The sequence below is a fragment of the Podarcis muralis genome, chromosome 2 (genome assembly GCF_964188315.1).
Source record: "Podarcis muralis chromosome 2, rPodMur119.hap1.1, whole genome shotgun sequence".
NCBI lineage: Eukaryota > Metazoa > Chordata > Lepidosauria > Squamata > Lacertidae > Podarcis > Podarcis muralis.
This window is the reverse complement of record NC_135656.1, coordinates 121,302,279-121,322,836: the sequence shown is the minus strand read 5'-3', so window position 1 is coordinate 121,322,836 and position 20,558 is coordinate 121,302,279. Positions and strand designations below refer to the sequence as shown.

Genomic DNA, 20,558 nt, shown 5'->3' with positions numbered 1-20,558 from the left:
TAAATTGTCCCATGACTCAGGAAGTGAAGACAGCACAATATAAACCTTTCTCTGTTCAGAAAAATGTTCCCCAAGTTCATTTAACTGTGAAAATAAATCATGCATTATTTGGAGGTGTGTTGAAACACATTCACCCTCACTTAGTCTGGCTCGGTACAGAGCTCTCATTAGAGTAATTTTGCTGCCAGCAGTGTCTCTAATGTGTATCGCTCTCAGTGCGATACACACTCCAAGACTCTGAGCCCTCAAAAGCCACCAGGGAAGCATCTTCAGGCAACTCAAGCAACATCAAAGCATCATCACTAACTTTTAGCAAGTATACAAGCTTTAAAATATATATATAGTGAACCTTCTCCTGGCAAAAGAGAAAAGGATAAAGGCTATGTAAATGTATGTAAGTTCCTACTTTAGAATAATAACAGGGACCCTGAAGTCCACTACATGTCGCAAGGTCCTGTATCACACCTGAATTAAGTTCACACTAACTGTTTTTGATTAATATTCTGTTTGAAGCAGAACCCATCCCTTTATATAGCCTGGAGAATCAGATGCCATCTTTAGGTTTTTGTTGTCAAGTGCTCCTTTGTGTTCAGATCAGGTCTCAGTATAATGATGTAGCACTTTGGGATGAAGATGCAGCCCAGAAGCCCAGCACTGGAGGCCAACATAGAGAAGACCTGCACAGCTACCATGTATTTCCCCTTGGTGCTCAGGTAGGTGGGCACAAAAGACACCCAAACACTGCAGAAGACCAGCATGCTGAAGGTGATCAGCTTGGCCTCATTGAAGGCCCCAGGCAGCTTCCTGGCTAGGAAAGCCACCACGAAGCAGATAGCAGCCAGGAAGCCCATGTAGCTGAGGGAACCATAAAACATGGCCACAGACCCTTCATTGCATTGCAGGATAATCTCTGCAGGCTGGGAGTGCATGTCAGACTCTGGGAATGGGGGAGAGGTACTCAGCCAGGTGGTGCAGATGAGAACTTGGACACTGGAACAGGAAATGACAACAGCGTTGGCCAGACTTTTCCCCAGCCATCTCCTCACTCTGTTCCCTGGCTTTGTGGCCATGAAGGCCAGCACCACAGTGATGGTTTTAGCCAACAAAGAAGAGACTGCAAGAGAGAAGATGATGCTGAAGACCATTTGTCGGAGAAGGCAGGTCTCCTTCCTTGGCCGGCCAATGAATAGGAAGGAGGATGAAAAAGACAGCAGGAGAGATACAAGGAGGATGTAGGAGAGGTCCCGGTTATTGGCCTTGACTATGGACGTTTCTTTGTATTTAAGGAAGATTCCTAAAACAATGCTTGTCATTAATAGCAGCAAGATAGCAATGGAAGCTAGAACCCTCCCCAAAGTTTCTTCATAGGTCAGGAAGGTGATACTTTTGGGAACGCATTGAACTTGACCCTTGTTTGGATGTTGATCTTCGGGACATTTGGTGCAATTCTTTGCATCTAAGGAGGGAAAAGGAGTGCTTTAGCGTCATTTAAATCCATAACCATCTATGTTCTATGACATTTTAGGGTTAAAGGTCTCCATATAAGGGAGGGTCGGGGGGGAATGTCTAAAAAAGGAGTGGACAAAATTGGTTATTTCATTTGCTTATTTCTGCTTATACTGTTGCCTTCCTCCATGATGATAGAGGTGGTTTTCAAAAGTTTCTCAGTTTTATCACCCAAGCAACCTTGCGATGTAGGTAAAGCTGAGAGGCAGTGACCTCCCACAGAGGTGCTTCTTGTACAGCTTTTGCTGAATTTATACTGTCCTGTTCCATGGTTTTACCTTATATAAATGGTTTTACCTTATATAAATAATATATTTGACCACTGAGGATGCCCTCACCATGATCATTAATTTGTAGACCACCAATTGGTTCCTTTTCATTCTTTGTTTCAACCCACTTCCTACAATGAACATAGATGAATAGAGAAGCCAAAAAAAGAGACACATTCAAAAATGTCTTTTGACTCTTCACAGAAAGTGTCTCCAAGTGAATGTTTCCACAATTTCTATTCTCAAAAGGGCTCCCGTTTATATTCACCCACCTTCCTGAGCAGAGATGGTCCCTTCTGCACATGGGGCACAAGCATAGCAGCAAACGGGCTTTCCTTCGTGAACCACTTTGGCGTATCCAGGTTGACAGCTTTTGGTACACCTGGAGCTAGGTACAGTCTAAACATAGAGAACATGCATCAAACAGAAAGTGTCAAGACTATTTGTGTCTCTGTAATTCCTTTATGGAGTTTGGAATGGACCTAACAAGGGTCCCTATTCCCACTGACCCCAGGCACTTTTCCAGGGAAGCATTTTGATGCAGGACAACATGGCAGGGAAAAATCTTTGGTGTGTTTCCTTTCTTATTCAGACAATTATGTCTGCATATTCTATACAAAAGTATTCAAAAAGCAAATGACAAATCCTAGAATGACAGTGATAACAAAACAGCAGCAATAAAACATACTTATGAAGTTAAAATCAAAGGACCCCTAGATGGTTAAGTCCAGTGAAATTTGACTATGGGATGTGGCGCTCATCTCCACTTTCAGGCCAAGGGAGCCGGCATTCGTCCTCAGGCAGCTTTCTGGGTCATGTGGCAGCATGACTAAACCGCTTCTGGAGCAATAGGACACTGTGATGAGTGCCAGAGTGCACAGAAACACTATTTACATTCCCACTGCAATGGTACTTATTAATCTACTTGCACTCATATGGTTTTGAACTGCTAGGTTGGCAGCAGCTGGGACAGAGCAACGGGAAAAGCAGTTAAACATACCACCACCTGTAGACTCCAACTTCAAAAACTGCCTCCTAAATTATGGTTACTTTATTATTCTTTTTCCAAAGCTAACACCATGCTTGTTAACTGTCCAAGCACTGAGGTCAGGAGATGCCATCCATATCCAGGGAGCAAAAGCTCTCCTTTCCACTCTTTACTTCCTGAAGTCTGGACGTGATTCTCATTCACCCCCTGGGCTGACTTTTGAAAACCTTGCATTACACTGATTAGGACTTATCCACACTTCCTTTTGGGCCATCTTTCTAGTCACAGGTCCATGCTTTAAAGCTCCATGTCAAAGCAGTCCTTCCTTCCTTCCTTCCTTCCTTCCTTCCTTCCTTCCTTCCTTCCTTCCTTCCTTCCTTCCGTCTGTCTCAGTGCTTCTCCTAAGAAAACCCACATTTTAGCAGTGAATCAAAGCAAATGGCAATTCAGGTTTCCACAGGAAAGTGCTGGCAGAAAAACACACCATAAAACAAAAATCCTGCTCAGACACAGATCAGGACTTGTAAGTCACATTGTGGCACAAATGGAAGTGTCAATGAGCCCTTACTCCCCAGCAGGTGTGCAAGGGGCTGTAGTCAAAGTGCCCTTGGAATTATTCAGTAAGTGATTAGACCATTACAGATGTAATGTGGGATAAAGTAGTATGCCGTACCTTCTCAGACCACTTGGGCCACACAATGGCTTGTGAGTTGATTGTGAAATTCATGTCAGTGGATCCGTCTCTCCTTACACTCCCAACCGGCACTCTTACACGAGACTTATTGGGAAACATCACCCAGTTCTCAATGTCATAGTAGGCTGGTATCTGCCCATTCTCATCCAATCTGAGGCTGCCCATGGAAGTATTCAAAAACTGGAGTCCTCCTAAGAAAGGGTGGAGCTGGAAGAGCAGTTAAAAAACACCAGCATTTATAAAATAGAAAAGTTGAATATCAGACCTCTACACTTTGAGCTCTAATCGCCTAGGAATTGGGGTCTGTGCATATTTCATCTGGACTCGTGAGCCTTTTGCAGCCATTCCTTTTTCTTTATTAGAACATTTGTAGGCAACTCACTGTATAAAATAACAAGGTTTCCCGGGAATAAGATACATACAAAAGACAATGAAAATACTTCTTAAAAAAAATAAATAGCACAAATACCAAACTTTTTAAACATAGATGGTCCTACAAATCAGTGCACAGCATAGATGCCAACTCCATGGGGCCCTGGTTGTCCAAGCACCTACAAAATTCCCCATGAAGGGGTCGGGCATCCACAAATTTTGGTGCCAGAGCCATGCACGCTGCATGACACCTACAGGCCCAGGCACGGGGGCCAAGTTGGCACTCCTAGGGCACAGTTAGACCCTTACCTTATGAATAGAACACTATTTCCTCAGCTGCTCACTGTATCACCAGGGAAGGTTATTTGTCAATAGGGGCTGCTCAGGTCTCCTCACAGCCAAGAGCGTAGGAGTGGGATGTGTGGCTGTTCAGAGTAGTCCCCCTGCCTGGTAAAATTATCTGAAAGTAGGGGGAATTTGCACATACATACTCCCATGAGATTGAAACTTTTGTTGCTCAGTATTCTAGATAATGTGGAAGCCTGCAAATTGAAGACTTCTCCTTTCCGTTCAAAGTGTAGCCGCTCTCAGTAGAACTTGCACAATGCCACAAAGGAGGACATCGTCTCCCATTATCATTTGGTTGTGCTAATTTATTGGCATAGAGGTAAATTTCTTAACAGTTAATATAATTTAAATATAAATCCTTTAAAAAAATATCTGTTTCTTTCTTTCTTTTTTTTAAAAAATTCTTTTTTATTGATTATTCCATAAAAAGAAAAACAAAGATAACACACATATAACAAAGACAACAACACAAAAAAGAAAGAACATACAGAAAAAACAAAAGAAACAAGTAAAAGGTACACATAATTATTGTTTTTACAATCTCCTATAACATAGCTGTTTCTTTCAGGACTTCCTTCAGCTTGGCCACAAGTCGTTCGAAGCAATAAATAAAGTTACACGTTTCATCTTCTATATTGTTATTGTCATTGTCTCCAATTTTGTTCTCTCTTTTCCTTACCCAATAACCCGTAGTCTATCACAGTGCATCTTTAAATTCCTTTAGCGTTATTTGTCCATCACTAATACCTTCCAGATAATCTGCGTACTTTCCCCAATCCTTAATGAACACTTGGTCTTTTATATATCTAATTTTCCCTGTTAATTTATCGAGTTCTGCATACTCCGATAGTTTAGATCTCCACTCCTCCGTTGTTGGGATTTCCTGCTGTTTCCACCTCTGAGCTATTAAAACCCTTGCTGCTGTTACCGCATAGTATACCAATCTGCGATCCTCCTTTTTTATTTCTTGTCTTAGCATCCCTAATAAGAAAATTTCTGGTTTCTTTACAAACGTGTACTTTAGTATCTTTTTTAATTCGGTATAAACCTTCTCCCAAAACAGCTTTACCCTTCCACACTCCCACCACATGTGGTAAAAGGAGCCCACTGCATCTTTACACCTCCAGCACTTATTATCCACCTTATACATCTTTGAAAGTTTCATGGGTGTCAGGTGCCACCTGTAAACCATCTTCATGACATTTTCCTTTATCACAGTACACGCCGTAAAATTCAACCCGTCTCTCCATAATCTTTCCCAGTCCTCGAATTGTATACTATGCCCTATATCTTTTGCCCAGCGGATCATCACTGATTTAACTTCCTCGTCTGCTAAATTCCAGTCTAGCAGCATCCTATACAACTTGGATATGTTTTTCACTTTATTATTTATTATTTCCGTCTGAAATTTCGAGTCATTGTCCGCATAACCTCTTTCCTTGATGTCTCTGCTAAGCATCTGGTTAATCTGTTGGTGATGAAGCCAATCGTAAACATACTCTTTTATCTGTTCATAAGGTTTTGTTCTCCATTTCCCATCCACTTTGATAACTAACTGGTTATATGTTGCCCAGTTGCTTCTCATATTGATCGTTTTTATGCTTGTTATTTCAAGGGGTGATAACCAGTGTGGTGTTTTCGGTTCTAACACATTTTTATATCTTTCCCACACTTCGATTAGCGGTCCTCTAAATATATGATTACCAAACCCCTTATGTGCTTTCATTTTGTTCTTCCATAAATAGGCATGCCATCCAAAGTAGTTATCGAAGCCCTCCAGATCGAGGAGCTCCGTATTTTCCAATTTAACCCAATCTTTTAACCAACTTAGGCAAGATGCCTCATAGTATAATTTCAGGTCTGGCAGGGCAAAGCCCCCCCTTTCCTTTACATCTGTTAGTAATTTAAATTGAATCCTGGGTTTTTTGCCCTGCCATATAAACCTCGAAATTGTCCTTTGCCATTCTTTGAAAATCCTGCACCCTTTTATTATAGGGATAGACTGGAATAGGAACATTAGTCTTGATAAAACATTCATCTTGATCATATTCATCCTTCCCCACATTGACAATTTTAACCGTCCCCATTTTTCTAAGTCTCTCTTTACTTCCCTCCACATCGGCTCGTAGTTATTTTTATATAGGTCTATATTTTTAGGTGTTAGCCAGATGCCGAGGTACTTGACCTTTTTGACCGTCTCTATCTGTGATTGCTGTTGGATTGCCTCTATTGTCCTTGAATCTACGTTTTTATATATCATTTTTGTTTTTTTCTTATTTAGTTTAAACCCAGCCACTTCTCCAAATGATTCTATTTCCTTCAAGATTTCTTCTACTGAGGTTATAGGGTCTTCTGTCATCACTATCAAATCATCGGCAAAGGCCTTAGTTTTATACACATTCTTTCCTAACGTTACTCCTTTTATATTTCCATTTTGTCTTATCGAGTTTAAGAGTACTTCTAACACTGTTATAAATAGTAACGGGGAGAGCGGACAGCCCTGTCTTGTGCCCTTCCTTATTTTTATCTCTTCCGTAACCGTACCATTTACAATCAGTTTGGCCTTTTGTTCAGTATATATTGCCCTTACCCCGTTGAAGAAGTTGTTACCTACATCCATATATTCTAGATTTCTCAACATAAAGTTCCATATCACATTATCGAACGCCTTTTTGGCGTCAATAAACATCATTGTGACTTGCTTATCAATCCTAACAGACAAAAATTCTAACATATCAATAATATATCTTGTATTATCCCTCATCTGCCGACCTGGCAGGAATCCTGCCTGGTCCGTATGAATAATATCTACTAACACATTTTTTAACCTTTTTGCCAGGATTCCTGCGAATATCTTATAATCCGTGTTCAGCAGTGAGATTGGTCTATAGTTTTTAACCTGGGTTAAATCCGCGTCTTGTTTGGGGAGGAACGTGATGTATGCTTCCTTCCAGGTCTCTGGGATTTCTCCTTCCTTTAAGATGATGTTCATAGTCTTTTTCAAAGGTCCCACCAAAATAGATTTCATTTCTTTGTAATATCCTGCAGTAAATCCGTCAGGGCCTGGTGCTTTGCCCCTCTTTAGGTCTCTAATTACCTCCTCTATTTCCTCATTTTCAATTGGGGTATTCAGTCTTTGTTTCCCTTCTGCTGGAATTTTTTGTCCCCCTTTTTCCTTTAAGAATCTTTCTATCTTCCTTGGGGCAACTCTCTCTTGATCTTTATACAAATTTCTATAATAATTAAGAAACTCACTCCTTATTCCTCTGGGATCAGTTCTTTCTTCCCCGTCTGTTATTATTTTATTGATTGTCCCTTGCTCTTTCCTTTTTTTGATTTGCCAGGCAAGCCATTTCCCTGGTTTGTTCGCAAATTCAAAGTTTCTTTGTCTAAATCTTTTAATGTTCCACTCTACCTCTCTGTTTATTATTGTGGCAAACTGGGTTTGCAGTATTTTTATTTTTTCTTTTGTCTTTGGGCAGTTAGGCTTCTGGACTAACTTTTGTTCATTTGCCATTATCTGTCTGAGGATCTCTTCTTTATTTTTCTCTCTATTTCTATTTTTAATTGCATTCTGTTGTATGAAGTACCCTCTTATTACTGCCTTACTTGCATCCCAAATTACGCTCTCTTTTGTTCCTTTATCACAGTTATCCTTAAAGTACTCTGTCAATTTTTCCTTTGCCGTTTCCACCACTTTCTGATCATCTAACAAATAGTCCTTTAATCTCCATCTAAAGGGTCTCTTCTCTAAGCTTTCTAGTTCTATCTCTAATGGATTGTGATCTGATATTACTTTCGGTCTTATTTCTATAAGTTTAACTCTTGGACATAGATCTTTTGAGATCCAAATCTGGTCTATTCGTGAGAGTGATTGGTTAGGTTCTGAATAGAAAGTGAATTGTTTCTCGAGTGGGTGTCTGAGGCACCAGATGTCCACTAAACTGCAGTTTTCCGCTAAGGCGAAAAAAGATTTTGGTAGTTTTCCCTCTCTGTTTGTTCCGTCTCTAAGTCTATCCATATCAGGCGAGACGACTGCATTCATATCCCCCATTAGGATTATTTTTTGATCGACATACTCCATTAGTTTTTCTTCTAATCTTTTAAAAAATTCATTTTTACTACCGTTCGGGGCATAGATCCCTACTACCAGCATCTTTTCTCCTTGCCAGTTGATATTAACCCCTATCATCCTCCCTTCCTCATCTTTGAACATTGTTTTAGCTTCTATTTTACTACTAATATACAGTACCACACCTCTTTTCTTTACCCTATCCAGGGTTTCAAACTCATTTCCTAGCCGTTTATTAATCAACACCTTTCTATGCTTTCTGGCCACATGCGTCTCCTGAAGACAGATAATGTCCAAATTTTTCCTTTTCAAACATTGTTCAATTTTATTTCTCTTTTTTTTGTCGTTCATCCCATTTATGTTCCAATTCCAAATTTTTAATCCCATAATGCTTAGCTTTTCCTTTCGTTACTCTTTAGAATCTTCCTATCAGTTATATATTCTCAGAATCTTCCACTTCCTCTTCTTCTTCCTCTCCCGACCCACTCCCCTCCTCTTCTCCCTCCTCTAGCACTCTTGGTTCTCCTGATGGGGCCCTCTCTCCTCTCCCTAATTCTTGCTCCTCCGTTTTTAGCTCCTTGTATTTCCTAAGGAATTTCCCAGTTTCTTCTTGGTTTATAAGCTTATGTCTTTTACCTCTGTATGTAAATGATATCCCTTCCGGGAATTCCCACCTGAACTCAATCTTATTTTTCCTCAATGTCTGCACCAGGGGTTTATAAGAGTCTCTCTTTTTAAGTAATCTAATTGGGATATCTTTAAACAAAATTATGTAATTCCCATCTATATTCAATCTCTTTTCTCTGTTCCTTTGAAGGATCCTGTCTCTCATTTCTTTATTTTTGAAAGTAATCAAACAGTCACCTGTGAATCTCTTTGCTTTTGTTGCATTGACCCGCATTCTAAATGCGTTCAGTACAGTATTGGCCATTTCTTCCACTGATATACCCATCCATTCCGCTAGAAAAAAAAAAATATCTGTTTCTTTCGACAGCTTTTCCAACAAGCTGAGAAGCTCTTTGCTTTTCATGTTCTTTCTGTAGTTTTACAGTGTGTTTCATACTATCCAAGTTGTTAAACTGCCCTGCACTCTTTTGACAAAGGCCAATTTTATCATGTAAAAGTTTAGATATTAATATAGAAATAAAAATTCCTTCTGTTCTACAGTTGATGAGCAGCTTCAAGTCCCAGCAGAGACACAGTGGAAGATGAGAAGGAACCAACTTCTGCTATGATGGCTGCATCTCTCTCAGGGTGCCAGAGAGGAAGAACAAGATGGTGGGGGACTGTTCTGACATAACCAGAATAGGCAGAAAGGTCTGCTTCTGCCACAAGACTCACTAATGAGATTTTCCGCCAAAAGGAGCAAAAAGAAATAAAAATCTCAGCCCTAAATCTGATTCCAGTGGTGGGGAAATGAGTAGCAACTTGCAACAAGGAAAAGGAAATACCTGCCATGGCTGTAGCCTTTGACGTTCCAGCCTGTCTCCTCCACTCGCCATCAGCATGACCTTTGATCTGGATGAATAGGCAGCATTCAAAGCCTGAGCCACAGCTTGGACACTGAAGTAAGTGATGTAGCTGTCTTGATCCAGGACTCCCTCCAGCTCCTCTTCAGGCAGCAACTCCAGTTTCTCATTCTCTGTGCATCTTGTCCGACCTTTTACAGCCAATGTGTTCTTTCTATATAAACAATGAAATGCTTTATCCCAAAACTGTATAAGGAGTTTGGAAGATGGATCATAGGGTTGGTATCTTTTCCTTAGTTGGGGCTTCATTATGAAGGACAAAGATCCATGGATGTACTGGAAAAGATCAGGAGCACTATGAAAAGCAGAATTAATGTCTAGAAGACCTGTTGAGATCCAGACTTTCCCCCCGATTTGTTTCTCAAGAAATTGTTGTATTATCATGAGTTGAATCCATGCCCCTTGACTGCTTTTATAGTAAACAAATATTTTGACTTTGTCCCATATGGTAAATGGTTCACTTGGGATGAGATATACATCTAAGTTATATTCTGGTATTCTTTTTAATATGGCAATGCAAATTCCATTGTTCGTCATCAGAGGTGTCAAGGCACTCAAGAACCTTTCTCCGTTATCATTGTCTGAAACCAAGAGGCCAGTCCATGTCCATCCAAAATTCAGGAGCAACTTGACAATCCCCCAATACTGAGTTTCCCCCTTGGGGACCATTTGGTAGACAAAGGGGACTTCAGTTTTCTCATCCAGTGTCTGAGTCATAAAGCCATAACTGATCTATTGATAAAAGAAATAGATTAGTGATTTGTTTGATTTTCAGGAAAAGGAATAGATACTGTATTTATTGTCTGTTATTATTTATTATCTGTTATTGTCTGAAAAAAATGTGCTTGCTGCGCTTGATTGCAGTTTTAGTCTGAAATATTTGGAGAGTGCCAGATTGGTGGGTTCTGGAAGAAAGATCTACTATCACTAAGGGTTTTCTCACTTTTTCATTTCCCATATTGACTCTCCTGGAAAGAAAGTGGAATTTATTTCTTGTCCCTATCCTTCATACCTGTGGGATTTTGTAGATCCCAGACATGACTGAAATCTCTTTCGAGATGGCAGAATTGCCCCCTTCAAGAACAGACAGCAGGTTATTCCTTTCTCCACAGTTATAGTTTGGAGTATTGCTTTGCCCTCCTGCAAGCAGGTCTAGCATGGCAGCAGAAGTCATCCTTTCATCAAAAAAGTTCTCAAAGAGGTTGTAGCCCAAGGAGATGTTGGGTAAGAACCTGGAATTCAGGTTGATCTCCTGAATGGAGAACAGGAAGGACAAGATGTGCCAGTAGAACCTAGGTGTAAAACTGCAATGAAACATCAAATAAAAAATGTCAGAAACCTATTCACCATGTAAAGAAAGCAAATGTTATTTCTAGGCATTCTCAAAGTAGCTCATCACCAAACAATGATATGTATGTTTGCAGTTTGGGCTGAGACAAGGAATATATATTTTTTATTATTTATGTACTAAATTTATATACCGCTCTTCATCTGAGGATCACCTAGTTACAAGGTGTAAATCTATTTATCACTTAAAAATAAAAACTAGGAGATTGCAAATTCCATTGCAAAGAAAGAAAGAAAAAACACAGCCTTCAAAGTGGAAAATTGCCTTTATTTTTTTGAATTAAGCAGAAACTGTTGGAGTGGTGTTGGAGAAGCATGACATCCAGTGCCATCTAATTACTTACCATCCAAGCCTTTTTGAGGGATTCTGGGAAAAAATGTATGGGTCTTCTACAGTCAACATACTTGGAGATATGATCCCAGCAATTATGAAGTCCCCGGGCCGGTCGTAATTCTGTGTTTCACTTTCTTCCCAGATCAGATTCAAGGGACATACTTTTCCTTGATTTTCGCAGTCTCCATGTGTCATTAGCAAGAAAAGCAGGAGGGAAATCATTTTGCCTGTACCTCCTACATGCGGGTGGTGCTGTGGTCTAAACCACAGAGCCTAGGGCTTGCCTATCAAAAGGTCGGCGGTTCGAATCCCCGTGACGGTGTAAGTTCCGTTGCTCAGTTCCTGCTACTGCCAACCTAGCAGTTCGAAAGCATATCAAAGTGCAAGTAGATAAATAGGTACCGCTCCAGCAGGAAGGTAAACTGCGTTTCCGTGCACTGCTCTGGTTCGCCAGAAGTGGCTTAGTCATGCGGGCATATTCCGACTCCCTCGGCCAATAAAGCGAGATGAGCACCGCAACCCAAGAGTTGTTTGCGACTGGACCTAATGGTCAGGGGTCCCTTTACCTTTACCTACACTTCTCTTGTGGCTGCTCCTTTCTCTTGCCCAGCCAGGTAATCAGAAGTCAAAAACACTTGCAATAGGAATGCTGCAGTGACTTTCCCAGTATGGGTAACATTCAGGCTTGCCTCAGCTATTCATTCAGACTGTCTCTGACATATCAGCTATTCTCCACATCAGCCTTTCTCCCCAGGCACAGAGCTAGATATAACCTCATGCTGTCCTTGATTGCGCTGTCTTGGCAACCTCCAGAAATATATCTTGATCTTGGCAGGAATAAATAGCTATGATTTTGATAATTATAAGGAGAATAAATTTGACACTGCAACAAACTTTAGTCATTGCGAAGTTTGGGTGGCAGGTGCAGAACTGAGGAAAAACATGTTTACAATGAATCACAGGTGAATTGCCAAAGTTTGATGTGTGTGTGTGTGCAAGTTTGGCCTCAACAGCATTAGGAAAGCTCTGCAGCCAGATGAGACGAAGTCCCATCTAGTCCAGCATCCCATATATTGAAGTGTCTGGTCATACACCTTTGGGAAGCTCACAAGCAGGGCATGGGGATAAGAGCCCTTTGGTGGTCTTGTTCTGCAACAAATGGTATTCAGAGACAGTGCCAGATTTACGTATAAGCTAAACAAGCCATAGCTTACGGCCCACTCTCCCCAAAAAAGGTTAAAGGGGGGAAAAACTGCATGTACATTTCCAAAATATAGGATAAAAAACAAATAATATAAACACACAGCAACAGTGTTTTGTGTTGTGCATGGACCTATTAGGTCCATAAATTACAGTATAGCCTATATTCAACACAAAATCCAGCAACAATTTGTTGTTGACAAAGGACAGGTGGACATATAAAGGGCCCCATTATCTTCAGTAGCTTGGGGCCTCATCAAACCTAAATTCAGCCCTGTTGAGAGACATGCAAGCCTCTGATCCCCACAAAAACCAACCCACAGTTAGATCATTAAGAATTATCAACTGCTTGTTTCTTTAAGGCATATGCCCCATGGGGCTTACTCCCAGGTAAATAAGTCCAGGTTCTGTGTGTCCCATTGAACTTAATGGGAATTCTGGCTAAGAAGGCATAGGGTACTGCAGGAAAATATATCTTTCTTATGGAGTTGAGAGATGCCTTCTTGGCTCAGCATCAAATTGTGCAGGTTCATAGAAACAGATTCCCAGCACACAGCTATTAACTGATCTTTAGAAAAAAGAAATAAAAGAAACTGCAAAAAGAAAGCGAAGAAGAAATACAATAAATGCTGGCGTGTATAAAAGGTGGAATAGATTGGTTTAAAGTGTATCAATGGGAGAAAAACATTACAAATCCCCATATAAATCAAACAGTGACATCAGCCATATAGCCACTTCATTCAGGCTCCAGCAATACACACAGATCCTTCAACCAGGAGCTTAGTGGAGCTTGGTAGATGCCAAATTAGCACTCCAACTAAGAGGGAGGAAGTCTTAGGGGGAGCCTCTGCAACACCACCTTCCCTGTTCATGAGTGAGAGGTGAGCAGGTCTTACTTGAAATGGGCCACTATAGACAAAACAGGGTTAGGCTAGTGATGGTGGTTGTTAGTAGAGGTGCTGTGTTCTCTGAGATCAATATTAGGCAGCAGAACAAGCTTAGAAGGAAGTTTGAATGGCAACCATTTGACTAAATGAAGAAGTTTGACTGGATCTTTTAACATTATCTGTAAGTTTACAACCATGGCTCACATGAACAGTAGTGCCATTTTGCCCGCACAATAGGGGGTGCCCGGTGCCATGGGTGCCATGCAGCATGCATGGCCCTGGCACCAAAATTTGTGGGTGCTCGGCCACCGACCTTCCTTGGGCTCTAGGGATGCTCAAAGAACTGTGTTGTACATAATTGTTCTACTACGTGCCAGTACAATATACTATTGCTGACCTTGGTTAACTGTCTGACATATTTCTTCTACAATGCTGTGGCTTCAGTTACGCAATCCACTGGCGAGCTGACAGCACACTGCACACATCCCAACGTTACAAATACATTTTCTTTTCTTTTTTATAATAATTTTTATGAAGTTTTCCATTTAACAAACCAATCATATCACATTAATTATTCCAAATTATACCAATACATATCATAAAGTCCAAATATTTTGCCGAATTATAAATTTTTGTTGGGCGTTCCCATGCTTCGAGTTCAGTAGGGTCCAATCATCTCATATTTCTGCTGCTTTTAGTGTTCACCAGTCCCATCTTTCAATCTTCTTGTTTTTATCCTTTTTCTTCTTAATAACCTCTGAGTTGTTTCCACAGGCAAGTTAAAGTAAGCAATAATATGTTTCTGTGTGAACTTTGTAAGGCTCTCCCTTTTTAAAAAGCTGGTAAATCTTTTGTTTGCAATAAATCACACGCTGATCCAAAAGTCCTCCTCGAGCGGCAGACACCATCTTTCTCAGTTCCGATGAAATAAAATCTAGGCGTTTGCTCATTAATTTTCCCAGACAAGTTGATCCATAAATTAGCCTTTCCAGAGAAGATTTGCCAAGTCAAACTTAGAATACAAACATGATAACAGAGTAATGGCTCGCCTCCCCCTATGACTATTAATCTCGCAACATGGTCTGTCTCATAATGGCGGATCCTGATTAAAAACTGCGTCACAAGAGAGCCTTTTATTTTCTTTCCAGATATTTCAAAAAACAAAAGCTTTAGTTGATATTTTTATTTCCACACAGTTTATTTTCCAATCTCACTTGCTATAGGTCGTATTGACGGTTCTTCTGGGGGGTGGGTGGGTTGTTAGATAATATCGTAATAAGAAAAGAAAAAGTCTTTCCATTCCATTTCAACATACCGGCATAGATGTTATTCTTTGATGTTATCTTCTTTCCAGTCCAATCCTCCTTCTTTCGTACTCGGGGATGATTTATGGGCAACCGCGGATGAGGCTGCATCTTCCCTTACACCGGGAAGAAAAATGGGAGGCTGATTTACTCCCATCTCAGCCCCTTAAGTATCTTGTGTGAGCTGGAGAGATGGTATTGTCGGCCATCTTCCAAGGCACCCCTAGCGGAGCCCCAACATTACAAATACATTTTCATCATTCTTATTTATGGGAAAGGAAGAGAAAAAACTTTTTGAAAAATACATTGAATTTTGCATAGCTCGCTGTTGTCATCTGCTGTCACATTTGTAAATTGCACTTCAAAACACATTTAAAATGTTTTATTTGCAGCTATTTAGCTGAGTCCTTAGGGAATCACATGACATATTTAATTTTTGTGGTTAGGTGCTCCTTTGTATTCAGATCAGGCCTCAGTACAATAATGTAGCACGGATTGGCATAACAAGCTACAAGAATTTGCTGAAATGGCGCAGTTGACAAATAGCCTGAGAGGCAACTCAAAACAAAAATTTATGCAAAAGTGGGATAGATATAAGATATATGTTCAAAAATACAGTAAAGGGTCACTTTCTATCCTAGCATTCAATTGACATTGGAGACGTTGAGAAATAAGACCAAGGGTACATATTGATAAAGGAATGTATTAGATAAAATGTAAAGAAATATACAATAAAAGAGTACAATCACTTGTAAAAAAAATGAATATACAACAGGATAGACAGGAAGTCCAATGTGTTGGTACATATATGATTTTGGAAAAAAAAATGTTTTTCCTTCTTCTTTTAGTATATAAACTTTGTATACATGTTGCAAATTATAGTACAATAAGCCTTGTGATGTAATATGATCATGTTTACCGATGAAACATAAGAACTTTAATAAATAAATAAAATTCAAAAATAAATAAAATGTTTTATTTGCAGCTGTGTAGCTGAGCCCTTAGAGAATCATATGGCATCTTTAATTTGAGTTGTTAGGTGCTCCTTTGTATTCAGATCAGGCCTCAGTACAATAATGTAGCACTTAGGTAGGAAGATACAACCGAGAAGCCCAGCACTAGACGCTAAAATAGAGAAGATCTGCACGGCTACCATGTGTTTCCCCTTGGTGCTCAGGTAGGTGGGCACAAAGGACACCCAAACACTGCAGAAAACCAGCATGCTGAAGGTGATCAGCTTGGCTTCATTGAAGGCCCCAGGCAGCTTCCTGGCTAGGAAAGCCACCATAAAACAGATGGCAGCCAGGAAGCCCATGTAGCCAAGGGCACTGTAAAACATAGCAACAGACCCTTCATTGCATTGCACAAAGATCTGTCCAGACTGGGAGTGCATGTCAGACTCTGGGAATGGAGAAGAGATCCCTAACCAGACGGTGCAGATAACCACTTGGACACTGGAACAGGAAATGACAATGGAGTTCATCAGACTTTTCCCCAGCCATCTCCTGACTCTGTTTCCTGGCTTAGTAGCAAGAAAGGCCAGCACCACAGCGATGGTTTTTGCCAACACAGAAGAAACTGCAGTGGAGAAGATGATGCTGAAAGCTGTTTGCCGGAGAAGGCAAGTCGCTTTCTTTGGCTCCCCAACGAACAGGAAGGAAGACAAAAAGGAAAGCAGGAGAGAAATGAGGAGGATGTAAGAGAGGTCCCGGTTGTTGGCTTTGACTATGGGTGTTTCCTTGTATTTAATGAAGATTCCTAAGACAAAGCCTGTTGTCAAAGACAGGAATAGGGAAAGGAAAGCTAAGACGATTCCCAAGTAGTCTTCATAAGCCAGGAAGGTGATAATCTTGTGGATACATTGATCTCGGTCTTTATTTGGATGTTGATCTTCTGGACATTTGATGCAATGATCTGCATCTAAGGAGAAGGAGAAAAGAGTGTCCAAACATCATCCATATGAATAACCATCTGTGTTCTATAATACCAGGAAGAATAATGCGGATGCAAGGGTGATCAGGGAAGAAGGTATTGTAGGGAGGGAGAGGCAAAAGTTTGTTTATTTCCTTTTTCAACATTTACCATAGCATCCTGCCTTTCCTTCAAGGAGAGAGGGGGTTTCCTTGCTTTTTATCACCCAAACAACCTTGGGATATAGGAATAGCTGAGAAACTCTCACCTCCACAGACATGTGTCTGGTGTCGACATTGTACAGCTTTCACCAAATACCAACGACATGCCTCTTTACCTTGAGCTTTTACAGTTCATATTTTGTCTTCTGGGGCCCATATCATTTGGGGTCCCCCCCTTTACACTTCTGACCTATTTGCAATTATTTACTTTTATATAAGTAATATTTATCCAACATCTCCAGCAACATTTCAGTTAGCTGGATTGGAGAAATTTTGTTAGAAGGATAATTGCTCACTATTAAGTTTGTACATATGTTTTTAGATAGGTAGTACAAACATTTTTGTATTTCTTCCATGTAACAATTTCCATATGATTTATTTTATTTTGTAATGTGCTTTCACTAACTGAACATTTACTAAGTTAATTTTTTAAAAAAAACTCATTTCCTTTTTCATGTGGTTTTAGTTCTTTGCTCACTGAGCGCACCGTTTAACATCCCTAAATAAATGCATTGTGGGCAGTGCATCCAAAGTTCTCCATTTTGCTCTCCACATTTTGGCCAGAGATTCCTATTCCTATTCTCCTTCTAACTTGGAGTCACCCACCTTCAGAAGTAGAGATTGTCCCTTCTGCACATGGAGCACAAGAATAGCAGCAAATCGGCTTTCCTTCTTGAACCACTTTGGTGGATCCAGGTAGACAGATTTTGGTACACCTGGAGAAAGGCACAGTCTAGCCATAAAGAGAAAAAGGAACATCAAGGGGAAATTGTTAGGAGTTTTGGGGTCTATAGAGGTTATTCATAGAGTTTGGAAACAAACCAACTGGATCTCTGGTTCCACTGGCTCCGAACCCTTTGTTCACAAGAGCGCTTCTCTTGCAGAACAACATGGCAGGGAAATGTCTTTGGTGTGTTTCCTTCAACATTCATATCCCAGATAAGTATATTTAAGGCAAAAGATACAGTAACAATCTCTGAACAACAGCAGCAACAAAACAACAGCAATTAAACAGGCAATAAAACACACCAGCTACTGAAGATGGTAGCCTAAAAAAATGATTATAGATTCAGGTAGGTAGCTGTGTTGGTCTGACGCAGTCGAAATAAATAAAAAAAATAAAAAAAAATTGTCCAGTAGCACCTCAGAGACCAACTAAGTTTGTTCTGGGTATAAGCTGAAGTCTGCATGCACACGAAAGCATATATTTCCTCCATGGATATAAAATCCCATCTGCATCACATAGTCATTTTAGGCAATGAAGGCCCCCTGAGCTGTCAGTTCCAACCCCTGCACCATATCCAATGAGATTTACTCCCTGTTAAGTGTCCAAAGGATTGCAATTGAAGCCTCAGATGTATTATTCAAAAATATTCGCAGCTTAAGGAATGTCACATGGAATCAAGTGTCCCTTACCTGGTTAAACCGTTTTGGCCACACAATGGCTTCTGGGCTAATGGTGAAGTTCATGTCAACGGATGCCCTTCTCTGTATACTCCCTATTTTCACTCTGACACGAGACTTATTGGGAAACATCACCCAGTTCTCAATATCAAACTCGGCTGGCAGCTTCCCATTTTCATCCAAATGCATTCCATCGATTGAGCCATTTGAAAACTGGATTTCTCTTAAGAAAGGGTGAAGCTGCAGTGACAGGGAAACACCAGATATCCTGCCTGTATTCTGTATTGTGTTTTATACTATATTCAGTTGTTTGGTATCATTTTTTAAAACTGTTTTGTTTTGTTTTACTGTATTGTAAGCTGGCCTGGCAGCTTTTGACAAATGTCAATATATAAATGCTGAGATAAAAATGAAAAGAGAGCACATCTCAACCAAGTGTAGAATCCTATGGCCAGGATCCCTTGTGCCTGTGCAGTCTGTTTTCTAGGTGCTACTAACTGTTGATGGGCATCTTCAAGACTCAGCAGGGACAGAGGAAGAGAGGAGAAGGGTCCAACTCCAGCTGAGAAGGCTGGATCTCTCTGTGGGCAGCAAGGAGGAACCACCAGAAAGTGTGGGGGTCTTCTGACAAAACTTTGACCTCTGCCAGAAGCCTCACAAAAGTGGATTTGCTGCAGCGAGACAGGTGAGGGGAGCGAGCTGATGCCGGGAGGCCCAAACAACCTCCACCTCTTCCTTGACGCCCTGGTGCCCCACATCACTTTCCTCTATGGGTAAGACACCCCTGAAGCCAGCCCTTCTAGGAGAAGGGAAGCTTGGATGCAGCCTTGCAGCCATGCACATTTGTGAGAAAGGTTTCAGGAGTAAACCCTGAGGAACAACCCATAACTGCTGCCCTGTAAGGCATCTTCAGGAGAGGAAAAGGCTCAGGAGTAAACCCTACACAAATCTGGAGTCCCAAAGCAGGTTAGGGGGCATCTTGTGTTCCTCCTTCCGCCAACTCCTGCATCCATCCTAGTGCCCAACATATTGTTTTCCTTTCCTTTGGACCATACCAATGAGGCTGAGGGGGGTATTCTTGTGCTCTAGGCGGCCCAGGACCTCCCAACACACTGTCCAGGCTTGCATAGTAGATGTCAACCAGTAACTCCTACTGATAAAGGGTGTAAGTAAGCAGAAACAATTCTTTCCATTCATTTGGCTTTTATTTTCTATGTATGTTGAGATGGGGAACTTGTGCAGTTGGAATTTATTATTGTAGTTATTAGTAGTATTTTATTTTGTTTTATTTTATTTTATTTTATTTATTTTATTTTATTTTATTGTACCTTGCCTATCGGACTGGGTTGCCGCAACTTCCAACACAATATACAAAAACACAACAGAACATCACACATTTTGTTAAAAAACACCAAAAACCTGGCTGGGACAATGAATTTCGGTGTGAAAAAATGGGGAAAGAATTACCTGCCATGGCTGCAGCCTTTGATGTTCCAACCAGTCTCTTCCACCTCCCATCACCATCCACTTTGATCTAGATGAATAGGCATAATTTAAGGCATGTGCAACAACTTGGACGTTGAAGTAAGTGTTGTAGCTATCTTGAGACAGGGCTGTCTCCATCTCTTCTTTGGGCAGAATCTCCAGTTTCTCCTCCTCTGTGCATCTGGTCTCGCCTTTTGCAGCCAACACATGCTTTGAATATGAACAATGAAATGCTGTGTTCCAAAATTGTTGGAGAGCAGATGAGTATGGACTCTTGTAGCCACAGCTGGTCCTTCTTTGAGCCTTCAGTACAAAGGATAAAGAACCATGGATGTACTGGAACAGAACAGGAGGAGAAGACATATAGGTATTGGTGTCCTGAAAAGCTGCCGCAATCCAGATTTTTGCCCCAATTTCTTTCCCAAATGTCCCTTGTAGTGTCATGATTGGAATCCATCCCATTCGATTTATTTCATGGTAAACAATGACACTGACTTGTGTCCAGATAATGAATGGTTCAATTAGATCAAGCATTTGATGACCATTCTTTTCTGGAAATCTTTTTGATAATGCAATGCAAATTCCTTTTTCGATCATTAAAGACCTCAAGGCACTTGTGAACCTTTCTCCATTGTCATTGTCTGGAGCAATGAGGCCAATCCACGTCCATCCAAAATGCAGGAGCAA

At 40.7% G+C, this 20,558-nt stretch overlaps 2 protein-coding genes across 2 annotated transcripts; both read right to left on the bottom strand.

Moving 5' to 3' along the window:
- Window positions 1-557: 557 nt before the first annotated feature.
- LOC144326816 (vomeronasal type-2 receptor 26-like) lies at window positions 558-11,681 on the bottom strand. The gene is made up of 6 exons (XM_077923655.1): window positions 11,470-11,681; window positions 10,791-11,082; window positions 9,701-10,510; window positions 3,515-3,664; window positions 2,048-2,174; window positions 558-1,456 (listed from the first exon to the last, which is right to left on the bottom strand). Exons 1-6 carry the CDS (start codon window positions 11,679-11,681, stop codon window positions 558-560), a joined length of 2,490 nt encoding a protein of 829 aa, XP_077779781.1.
- Window positions 11,682-15,859: 4,178 nt separating this feature from the next.
- On the bottom strand, window positions 15,860-20,315 carry LOC144326815 (vomeronasal type-2 receptor 26-like). Its single transcript, XM_077923654.1, has 4 exons — window positions 19,854-20,315; window positions 18,399-18,626; window positions 17,589-17,715; window positions 15,860-16,770 (listed from the first exon to the last, which is right to left on the bottom strand). The coding sequence occupies exons 1-4, from the start codon at window positions 20,313-20,315 to the stop codon at window positions 15,860-15,862; spliced, it is 1,728 nt and encodes a 575-aa protein (XP_077779780.1).
- Window positions 20,316-20,558: the final 243 nt, after the last annotated feature.

Bases quoted from the DNA above. Each gene is read 5' to 3' on its own strand.
- LOC144326816 (XM_077923655.1), bottom strand. From the start codon at position 11,681: ATGATTTCCCTCCTGCTTTTCTTGCTAATGACACATGGAGACTGCGAA. The intron at 10,511-10,790 runs GTATGAAGGATA...TTTTATCAATAG, and splicing joins GGATCTACAAAATCCCACAG to ATCAGTTATGGCTTTATGAC. The intron at 3,665-9,700 runs GTATTTCCTTTT...CTGCTCTTCCAG, and splicing joins AAAGGCTACAGCCATGGCAG to CTCCACCCTTTCTTAGGAGG.
- LOC144326815 (XM_077923654.1), bottom strand. From the start codon at position 20,315: ATGACACTACAAGGGACATTTGGGAAAGAAATTGGGGCAAAAATCTGG. The intron at 17,716-18,398 runs GTAAGGGACACT...CTTTATGGCTAG, and splicing joins GGCCAAAACGGTTTAACCAG to ACTGTGCCTTTCTCCAGGTG. The intron at 16,771-17,588 runs GTGGGTGACTCC...CCTTCTCCTTAG, and splicing joins GACAATCTCTACTTCTGAAG to ATGCAGATCATTGCATCAAA.